General features: G+C 37.5%; 1 protein-coding gene across 1 annotated transcript; it reads left to right on the top strand.

Moving 5' to 3' along the window:
• Positions 1–8,444: 8,444 nt before the first annotated feature.
• LOC101580028 (bisphosphoglycerate mutase-like) lies at positions 8,445–9,541 on the top strand. Its single transcript, XM_012517293.2, is given in 1 exon segment — positions 8,445–9,541. A coding segment is annotated over 1 exon segment (780 nt). The 5' UTR covers positions 8,445–8,568; the 3' UTR covers positions 9,349–9,541.
• Positions 9,542–11,996: the final 2,455 nt, after the last annotated feature.

The following is an 11,996-nucleotide window of genomic DNA, read 5'->3' as shown; positions in this document are numbered from 1 at the left end:
AAGTGCCCACGGTCCATTCAGCCTCTTTACCTATGCCTATCACACCCTGTAAACCAGTGAAGAAGGAATCAGCTCTGTTTTGTCATGAAATCTACCCCAGAGAATTGTTCCAGTGTTTCAGAATGGGCTCCACATCAAATTTATTTGGAAAGTCTTAACCATCAAATGGCTGGTTTGAAGATTCTTAAAAAATAGATTTCTAGAAGTTCTTAGAATCTTCAGTGGGGTCTAAACACTGTTTTCAACTTGGGATCCAGACTGCTTTTGCTTCAGTCTAAACTGTCCTTGACTGACTTTGTGGTCTGGGCCACAGGATTACTTACCTGAAACTTTGTTTCTTCATACTTGACATAAGACATTTATCTTGCTTTCTTCTTTGAACTGTGGTGAAAAATAAGTGAAAAAAATTTCGAGCGGAACTTCATGTAATATCTGCTCACACAGGGCAGCCTGTAGTAGTCACAGCAATGGCTTTTATCATAAACCGTTTAATAGAATAGAAGTGAGAGTTTTCCAAAAGAACTTAAGAAAAACTCCCTCAAATTTTAATAAATGCTAAAATCAGTTGAAATTGATATGTTGCATCGAGACGCCATATGGGGGAATATAGATCTCGATTTCCTATCCCATCCAAGGTAAGGACAAGACTCTCAAAGCTCAGTTATTGGTGAGTCTTGCTAAATTGCACATTCTGACTCAACCAATCTAAGCCAGCACTCAAAATTCTGCATTATTGACAAAATTATTTAGTACTCAGTATTGAGTTCTTCTCCCTAGTCTTCAATAAAAGAAACAAAGCACAAGGTGCTTTTGGCCTACTTGAGATTAGAGGAAGAGATTTTTTTTCCATACTTTTAATACCATAAAACTGAACCTGGGGCCTGGGATACAGATCAGTGGCCCAGCACCTGCCTGGCAAGCATGAGGTCCTGAGTTCAGTGCCCATACACCCCCTCCAAAAAAAAATATTGAACTTGGGAATTGATGTGGCAGGACATTCCTTGGTGTTTGGATTAAACCAAAGGAAATAAGCCATTCTGCACATATATATGAAATAATACTTTCAGGATAGAGGATAGAGCCTTAGAAAGGAAACAGTGCTCCCCCAAAGTCGTATGTTAACCTTATTTCCCAGGTCAACCTGGGAAGGAATAAACAAAGCTTCCCAACATCCAGCACTCTGAACTCTCAAACAGCAACCTGTATATAGTATCATCACTGTATATGTTTTTGTTTGTTTGTTTGTTTGTTTGTTTGGGGTTTTTTTGGTTTTTATTTAATTAAGTTTATTGATAAAGAAATAGCAATGAGACAGTTTCAAAACAGGTTAGTAGGACAGTTACAATATTAATACATTGCATATTGTTGTCTTCATAGTAGTTATTCATAGCACAAGATGCAGACATGATATCTTGTCTAAACACTGTTAATACAAATCTTACTTCTCATTGAACTAAGAGAAAGCTGTATATCTGTCCTAATTTTTATATACAGACATATATTTTTTTCACTACAAAATGGTCCTTCATTTATATCTCCCTTTTTTGTTTAGTTTTGTCACAGAGGGGTATTCCATTGCCATTCAAATATTGTAGGTATGTGAATTCAGCAAAATAATCCAATATAGTCCCGTGGACCATAATAGTAGTGGGTTATCCACAGGACTGGCAATGTCAGAAGTTGTTGATGTAAGCCTTTTAGAGCTCAGCATATTAATATGGCTTTACTTTTTAAAAAAATAATTTCATTGAGAAACAAATAGCAATGAGACATTTTCAAAACCGATTACTAGCACAGTTTCAATAATTAATACATTGCATATTGTTGTCTTAGTGGCTATTCATTGTACAAGATGCAGACATGATATCTTGTCCTTAAACACTGTTAGAATAAATCTCTCTATTCACTGAATTAAGAGAATGCAGCTGTACATCTATCCTAATTATTTTGAATATACAGATACAAAATGGTCGTTCTGTGTAATGGTAGGGTCATGCTTGGAATGCCTGTCATTCTGGTCTTCCAAATACATAGTTTGTCATGACATACCAACTACTGTCATACTATCTCTCAAGTAAATGTTTGTTTTAAGAAAAGGGTAATAAATGAAAACAAGAGACAAGAAAAAAATGTCGCAGGACTGTCCTGCTACAGTGCTGTATATGTTTAGATTTCTAAATTTCTGTGTAAAAATAGGTAACTGTTTAAATACCCCTTTCACAATCATTTTAGAAACAGAAGAAGTCATGAATTATCTGCATTTTCCTGAAAGTCACACAAACAATGGGTGGCTTCACAGAAAATGAGCTGATTTACTTTACCATGGAAGAAATGAAGTCTGTCTGGATCTTTCTCACTTCATTTTATAATGGCTTTTCCTACTAGCAGATGAAAGAAGTGGGTCTCCATGCATCATGTACAAAAATACTGAGACTTCTGGGGTTTGAGAACTTTTTAAAACAACAGGGAAAATTTCATGGAGTCATTTCTGCTGCCTGATCTACACAGCAGTGGAAGAATGACGTTGGAATCAAGTACTTCGGCTGATATGTTACATTTTCTTCTTACACCTGACATTTTTATGGCATTCCCAAAGTCCCCCAAAGCGACAGTGGCTACCCCATCCCTGTGCTCCAAGTTTGCCAATTAGTCTAATGTCTATCCCTTCAGAGCATGCTAAGGATTGACTTGTGATTTATAGAATCCAGCAGGATGCCTTTCCCACATGCCTTCCCAAACAACCCGACCTCCTCACTTTCTTCAAGATCTGGAGAGGCTGTCATGCATTGGGAAGGAATAAAGTATCTGCAGTTGGATAAAACAGAGTCCAAGATCTCCCTCTGGAGCTTTACGACATTGGACACATTACTTCATCTCAGTGGGACTTTATTCCCCCATCTATAAAATGACAATAATAATACCAACCCCATCCTAGGGGCTCTGCGAGTATGCCAAGTTGTTAGTAAAATAGTAGTCAACACCTGAAGAAAGAAAGTCAGTTGTGAAGTCAAACATAGTATTTACAGACATGTCGCTGTGATGTAATGATATAGAAGAGATGCTCTCAGTCAAGGTTTCCCAGTGATATTTATAAGAATTTGATTGCCTCTATGCGCAGTGCCTGAGCACTGCCCCATGATCCAATTGTTGTTAAGCATGCCTTATTTTGCTCTCCAAGTTGTAGTTGTACCTAAGGACAATAATTATTTCCTTCTGGATTTTATAAGCTCTACTCATCTACAAAATACTCCTTGGTTAAAAAAAGATACTAATCATTTTTCTTACCTTCCTTTTACTCTTCCTCCCTTTCTGTTTATCTTCTTTTTATCAGAAAGAACTCTAAGACTAAGAAAGACAAGGGATGATAGAAGTCTTTTGAAACCAATAAAGCCTAGTCAAGAGGAAAGTGCAAATATGTGAAAACTCAACTGTTTACCATCCACACTACACAACGAGCAGAGATCCAACTATGGATATCATGTGATTGGACCAGTAAGACTCAAGATGAAGCAGTTCCTTTTCTTTCTTTCTTTTGACTTCTTAAAACTGGTACACAACATCAAGAAAATGCTCAATGACAATAGGCTATAACGTAATGTTCTAATATGTTGACACTGCATAATGTTTATACTAGGTTGAGAGACCTATTTTCCCAACCATCATTTGCTCATAGGGAGAGCATTCGACATCCTTTCTTCTAGCTTTTTGAGATATGCGGTATTTGATTTTTATTCATGTCAGCATTGTCTATAATTGCTCTTAACTGCCAGGCTCCTGGGAATCAGTTTCCTCCAGTAGGAAGTGTCTGAGATCCCAAAAGATTCTCTGATGATTGCCAGTCTGCAAGGAGAGAAAATGAAGTTACACAGGCAACAAAAACCAAAAATTCTGCATAAAGACTAAGGAGTCTAGAATAATAATTCAAATGACAAAGTACTTTTAAAGAAAGTGATTTTTTTCCAGGCATGTGCAATTGGCCCTAGAGGGTGATGAACCCATAACTGTACTTGTTACAGAAGGACCTGAGGGCCTCACCTTTTAACCTCACAAGAACCTAAACATGTATCTTCCTGACAGAATGACACAGCCAATTAGCTTACTAGTCTGGTCCATGGAATGCAACTGTACAACCTACAACAGAGGGAAGGAAGCCTTTAATCATCTGCTTGGTGTCATGTAACATATGTCACTTGCATTATTTTTAGTTAATCCTTACAACCTACTATTTATGGCCCAGCTATTTCCATTACACAAATAAGATACAAATTCAGAAATATAATGATGTTCCAGAAATTTTTGCATGTCACAGACCAGTATTCAAATGCAAATTCCTTGAGTTCAAAAGCCCTTATTCCTCTTAGAATACAACTGAATCAAATTTGGGATATGCACTCTTTATGTCATTGAATCAAACTCACTGTATAGATCTTCACACAAATTTAACTCCTTCTGATTTGCCATTTTAAGCCATATAATTCCTGGTTTAAGAAGAGATGACTTTGATCAATTTACCTACATATACAAAGTTCCCCTTTAGGTAACCAAGAGTTCACTGTTGCTGGAGAAACTCGGAGAATAATCTTAGCCTTAGCAGATGTCTCTGGACTAGAATTTCCCAAAAGTCAATTGTTCATGGAATGTATTCATAATTATACCATATCCTCATATGTATTTTCATTATTTGTACATTTTTTATTGTATCTACCACAAAGCAAATACAAGCATCTATTAATTTCACATCACTAAAACTCCAGATATGCCTTAAAGTCATCGTCTGTGCCTTAAAAGAAATTTACTAGGCCTTATGCAATACTACTCTAGGAAAATCTGGTCACTTTAGGAATAAATCACAACTCTTACTTGCTTCTTACTGTGATGAAGTTGTTCAGTTGGTATAATACATTGCTTCTAGAATGTTATCCCCTTTGGGGTCTGTGCCACTTTTAAATACCATCCTAGCCCCCAAGGTCATGATGAATATTGTCTCTTTTTAGGCAATAGTGTTTTTTTTATACAAATTTAGTACAGGGTCTACTGGGTCTCACTACACAGATTGGACTCGTAGTGATCCTCCTGTTTTCAACCTTCTAAGAGCTGCGATTATAGGCAAGCACCACCCCGCCCAGTCTCGGTCACCTTCTCAGTGGGCCCTGGGGGTGGGGCCAGAAACCCATGCCTAGGTTCGAAGCCCAGTCCCTGCATCTGCCTAAGCAGGCACTTTAATCAGCTGAGATACTTGGATCACCCTCTTTTTAGGTAATAGTTTTATTAGGACATAATTCACATGCTTTAAAAAATTTACCCAATTCCATGATACATTGACGCACTCATGCAATTACCACCACAAAAAAATTTAGAATATTTTCCTCACTCCAAAGAGCAACCTCACACTCTGTAATAGACATCCCCCATTCTATCGTACCATGTATCCCTAGGCAACTGATAATCTTTCTGATCCTACAGATTTGCTATTCCACTTAGTTAACATAAATGGAATCATACAATGTGTGATCTTTTGTGTCTAGTGTCTCACACTTCATTCGATGTTGTATATAATTTATTTTTACTGATGAATAATTTGTATTTATTGCTGTATTGTATGAAAATATCACATTTTGTGTATTCATCAATTGGTAGACATTTGAGTTTCTTGTACTTTATAGCTATTACATATCATGCCAGTATTAACATTTGTGTACAAATTGCTTATGAATGTACATTTTCCTTTCTTTGAACATACACCCCTAATGGAAATTGTTAAGATAATGAGCATTTTAATAGTGCTTGGGATTATATTTTAAATGACTTTCTTTACCTTCATTTAAACTTTCAAAATATACAGAGTCCCTAACATACAATGGTCCAACATACTATTTTTAAAAATTATGATGATGTGGAAGTGACATGCTCTCAGTAGAAAGCACAGTTTGAATTTTGATCTTTGCTGTGCTAATAACATGAGGTATGATACCATCTTGAGATTCTGGACAATAGCAGCAAAGTGCAGCTGCCAGTCAACAAGGAGATCAATCACAAGGCTAAAGAACTGCTGCTTCAGTGTGCTGTCTGCAAGCAATGGCACTGGCTGAGTTATGTGTAGTATTCATGTTTTTCTTGCCGAGACCAAATACCTGAGAATTAACTTATAGAAGGAACAACTTGCCTTTACTCATGGTTTCAGAGTTCTGGTTCATGAATAGCTCCATTGCTTTTATCCATAAACAAAGCACAACAAACAGGATGAGAAAAAATGCTAGAGGAATATTGCTCTCCTCCTTGTAGCCAGGAAGCAGACAAAGAAGAAAAAAGCCGGAAAGGAACAGGCTGGGGACCAGATACCTTCCCCAAAGTCACACCCCATGATCCACTCTCAAAGGAGCCCTACCTCTTGTCTCCATTGTCTCCTAATAATGCACTCAATTTATGATCTCATCAATGGACTTATCCTCAAGTTAGAGCCCTGGTGATCTAGTCATTCCTAAACCTGTCAGCTGGTAACCAATCCTTTAGCACATGAGTTTTGGGGAAAACATTTCACATCTAAACCACAACAGATGTGTTAAATCCATCAGCAACTTATACAGCAGACTTGTCTGGACATGCATGACCCATCTTATCATAAGTTGTAGGATACCACAACCCAATATATTCGTGGCAACACTAGCCAAACAAGCCCTGCTCTATTTATCACAGAGAAGTGTTATAAGACAGAAATGATGTAATAGTAAGTTGTCAGAAACTGAATAATCTGAATCCTGCCCCCAACCAAGTAAATGCTCTTCTGCAAATAACTGCTTGCTAACCTCCATTGCCCTTATTTGGAAAAATGAAAGAATTAAAATATTCCTCGCCTGGCATCCTTCCTCACTTTAATTCTCTATAATTTTATAAACATGTGTGAAAGCCTTTTTGACAAGTTAAAGGCAGTTCTAAAATATAAGCCATCATTATCACATATTGCCTTCTTGCTGAGAAATGGCTGTGTCCTATAGTGAAATGCCATCAGCATTCAATCTTCAGGAAAAGCATGCCTGAAATAGACCATTTCTCCTATACAACACCATATTCTCATGCCATTCTCAGGCATTTACAGGGCCTCTTAAAGGATGGGTTGATATATTTAATTTTCTCTGGGCAATTCCATTTTCTTGAACTAAAGAAAATCCTGTAAGAGGAACTCATTTGTTCTTCCTATGCATTATATTTGCAGTATTTTCCTGGTAACATAAATGACTTAGAAAAAAATCTTTGAGTTACAACCTTTGGGGTAACTAGAATCACAGTGAAAGCCCCCCATGAAGAACTACATTGCAGAATTAGACAAAGTGAGTACTCCATCAAAGAGAATTTTAAAAGTTACAGATAATTCTGATAAGTAGAAAGAATGCATTTTTACCAAACTATATCATAAGATTAGCCTTAAGAATCTCATGCACCTTATTATTCCCAGTTCTCATAGGAAATAATTGGGCTGTATTATCTATTGTTCTACAATCCCACTCTCCAACAGCCACTTTAACTAAAATCTATCTTCTACCCAGGACCATCTCAATTGTGTAAAGACATCATACTTCCCAACTATAACTTTCTCTTAGTTCTCAGTCATCTTTGTGAGTTAATTCTCACTTTGAATATTGTAGGTGTTTAAATGGCAATGGAATACCCATCTTTGACAAAACTAAACAAAAACAGGGGATGTAAATGAAGGAACATTTTGTATCTGTATATACAAAATGGTTAGGATACATATACATCTACTTTCTACTAATTCAATGAGAAGAAAGATTCATACTTGTAGTGTTTGGACAGCATATCATGTCTGCATCTTGTACTATGAATAACCACGACAAAGACAACAATATGCAATGTATTAATTATTGAAACTGTCCTACTAATCAGTTTTGAAACTGTCTCATTGCTATTTATTTCTCAATAAAACTAATTTAAAAATTAATAAATAAAATTTTTTTACAAGTTCTAACTTTGACTTATCAGTGTAGGTCAGCATGTTTTCGATGTCTATATTTACTCATTTTGGCTATTCAAACATAAGATGTTCAAGTCAAGGGTAAGTATTATTACTTTATAGCAGCAACTGTGTTGGTTACCTAAAACCTATTCTCTCCCCTTCAATGTGATGCAGTGGGAGCCACATGTCACCCTCACACAAAACTTATTTTGCTATGGCAGTTCAAGAGTAGAATCCTACAATTATTTGAGGTCTAGGATCTTATATAAGAACTCTTATAGAGCTATTCCTCCTCCAAAATCATGGATATGACTTTTCTCTTTCATGACTAGTCTGTTTGTTTGTTTGTTTGTTTGTGGAACCAGGGATTGAACTCAGGCCCTTGTGCTTGCCAAGGAAGTGCTTATTCTACTGAGTGATCTCCCCAGTCCCCAACTACAATCTTTTAAATCACAAACAGATGATCTTGGAATTGTAGGAGGCACTGGCTGCTCTGGGACTCTGGTGAGCGCGGCGGTTGCTGGTGGCTTCTTTGCAGATGTATTGCTGACCTTGAACATCGTTCTATTTGAAGATTGCAGGAGAGCTTAGCCGTCAGTATGTCCAAGTACAGACTTATTATACTGAGACATGGTGAGGGTGCTTGGAACAAGGAGAACAGATTTTGCAGCTGGGTGGATCAGAAACTTAACAGCGAAGGACTGGAGGAAGCTCGGAATTGTGGGAAGCAACTCAAAGCACTCAACTTTTAGTTTGATCTTGTGTTCACGTCCATCCTTAATCGGTCCATCCACACAGCCTGGCTGATCCTGGAAGAGCTGGGACAGGAATGGGTCCCCGTGGAAAGCTCCTGGCGTCTAAATGAGCGGCACTACGGGGCCTTGATTGGGCTCAACAGGGAGAAAATGGCTTTGAATCATGGTGAAGAGCAAGTGAGGCTGTGGAGGAGAAGCTACAATGTGACCCCACCCCCTATTGAGGAGTCCCATCCATACTACCATGAAATCTACAATGACCGGAGGTATAAAGTATGTGATGTTCCCTTGGATCAGCTGCCTCGATCTGAAAGCTTAAAGGATGTTCTGGAGAGACTTCTGCCCTACTGGAATGAAAGGATTGCTCCTGAAGTACTGAAAGGCAAAACCATTCTGATATCCACTCATGGAAATAGCAGTAGAGCTCTCCTGAAACATCTGGAAGGTATCTCAGATGAAGACATTATCAATATCACTCTTCCTACCGGAGTCCCCATTCTCCTGCTGCTGGATGAGAACCTACGCGCTGTTGGGCCTCACCAGTTCCTGGATGACCAAGAGGCCATCCAAGCAGCCATTAAGAAAGTGGATGACCAAGGCAAAGTGAAACAAGCCAAAAAATAAAGATTTTACTACATGGTGGCCGGCCAGGAATAGATGTGCCATGCATTGTGTTACGGGTGCTGATTTCTCTCATTGTCCCCTGATTTTTTTCAGATATTTCCAAGGTTAGGTGGTAGTTTGTAAGTTTATTTTGGTCCAGATAATGCTTAAAGATGCATAAATACTTATGTCATAGCCTTAGGGGTTGACTTCCCTGCTAATCCTGTTTGAGAAGTCACTAAACTAGTAACCAGTGAGGTTTAATCAGGTCATTTTGTTAGTTTCTGAGTTGGGAGAGTGACAAATGGAGATAAAGCTTAAGGTACTCATTATTCAATAAATCAGACACCATCAATAGGAACTCTACCAATAGGTAGTTCACTTTTTATTTCATAACATTTTCTAAGATGATAATGGATTACTGGATAATGTACTGTGCTTATATTTAATTCTAGTCTTTTCTTTTAGGAAAAGGAATGATTTGGTAGCTAAGAGCAGAGGCCCTTTGAGTAGGAAAGTCACAGATGATTGTTTCAAGGATGTTGACCAGCAGCATAACAAGGTCCTGTCTTGAGTCCTTTGATTGACATTTAGATGACTATTTATGATCCATTTTTTGTTTGTTGGTTTTTGACCTTTAACTTTTGGATCCTTATAGTTGGTTTAAAAATAAAGTGCTGTGACTGACAAAAAAAAAAAAAAAAAAAAAACAGATGATCTTAGGGATTTGTCCAGTTTAAAGTAGAAAAATAAGTACCCATCAAAGATATGTAATTATCTTAATGTCTCTGGAGGTCTCAACCATTCAGTCACCCTTTAATAGTATCCAGTGTCTATTCTTCTGCCTAATTTCCTTTGCTCAGGCTAGAGTTGTGTAAAACTGTAAAAATAATTCATTCTCTGAGATCCAAGCTAGTGTACTCAAAGGTTAAGTCTTCATTCCTACAGCCACCTCATGCTACAAAATCTGCTATGCACATTTTATGCACCATACTCTGTATATAGATGCTCTTGAATCCTGTCTTTCTTTTAGCAAAAAAAAAAATTCTTTCAGCTCCAAATTTCCAATCTAAATTTCTAGTTGATATTTCCAGGAATATGTCTGTTGGGTACCTGAAATCCGACCTATTTCAACATAAACTATTCCTCCTCCTTTTTGAAATGATTTACTCTCAATGTTAGGTATTCATGTATCTAAACCACAGAGTCAAGGAAGTAAAGAGCCTTATGATTGTCTGTCTTCTCCAGACTTTGTCGTACCCTTCCTTTCACTGAACACAGTTCACCTAACATATGCCAGGCACTGAAAGTGCAGTAGTTATCCAAGTAACCAAATCCTCAGACGCTTATATAGCACTAGAAAGAGACAGACCATGAGGCAATAATTAAATGACTATATAATATAACAGGTAACAATCAATGATATGAAGACAAATTAGAAGATCCAGGATTTCTATTTGCTGTACCATCAGGTAAGATCATATTAGAATTACCACCTTTAGAGCTGGGGAGGTAGCTTCACTGTCTAAACACCTGCCTGTCAAGCACAAGGACTGGGGTTTAATCCCAGTTACCACATGCTGTGCTGGCTCTGGAACCCAGGCATGCCATACCAGCCACTGAAAGAGTGCATGGTGGCACACGCCTGGAATCCCAGCACTGGGGGGGCTGAGACAGAAGGATCACTCTGAGTCTGAGCAGCACACCAAGACCCTATAACAAACAAACAAATAAATAAATCATTTTTTAAAAAAAAGATATAACTAAAATTATCAAACTTACTGGTGACACAAGCTTTGATTTCTGAAATAGAACGGCTAAGGCACATGGGGAGACGATCACTTCAGTGCACCAATGCTGTGTAAACCCTCCTCGAAGTTATAGTATGCCCTTAATATAAGGCAAAACACAGATACAAAATGGTCTTTCATCTGTATCCCCTTTTTTTGTTTAGTTCCATCATTTAAATATTATAGGTGTGTGAATTCAGCAATATATTCCAAAATAGTCCAGTAGTCCCTAAGAGTAGTGGGTTTTCCACTTGACTCGTAGTATCAGAAGTTGTTGACTTGAGTCCCCTATAGCTCAGCATAATAATATGGCTTTACTTCATTTTTTTTTCAAAATTTTATTGATAAACAGATAGCAATGAGACAGTTTCAGATCAAATCGGAAGTACAGTTTCAACAAATAACACACTGCATATATTCTTCTTAGTGGTTAATTGCTGTACAAGATGAGGACTTGAGATCTTATTTACAAACACCATTAGAAAAAATCATTCTGTTCATTAAGAGAATGCAACTATATATCTATCCTAACCACTTTGAATACACAGATACAAAATGGACATTCATTGGTATACCCCATTTTTTTCTAAGTTCCGATATTGAATATTATAGATGTGTAAACTCAGCAAAATATTCTAAAAGAGTCCAGTAGCCCATAATAGCATTGGGTCTTCTGTTTAACTGGCAATGTCAGAAATTATTGACCTGAGTCCCCCACAGCTCAACATAACAGCATGGCTTTACTTCCTATATTTCGTCTTCATACTTTTCTACTGGATGGTTAAGACCAAGGTAAAGCAGGACCTATGCAACAAGAGTTGTAGGTTTTTGGTCTGAGAAGGTCAGTGAAATGCCCTCAGGATTTATCCTGAGATCCTG

This window comes from Octodon degus, unplaced genomic scaffold, assembly GCF_000260255.1.
Source record: "Octodon degus isolate 3935 unplaced genomic scaffold, OctDeg1.0 scaffold00162, whole genome shotgun sequence".
In the NCBI taxonomy this organism is placed as follows: Eukaryota; Metazoa; Chordata; class Mammalia; order Rodentia; family Octodontidae; genus Octodon; species Octodon degus.
The sequence above is the reverse complement of the archived record's forward strand: the minus strand, read 5'-3'. Positions and strand labels throughout refer to the sequence as shown.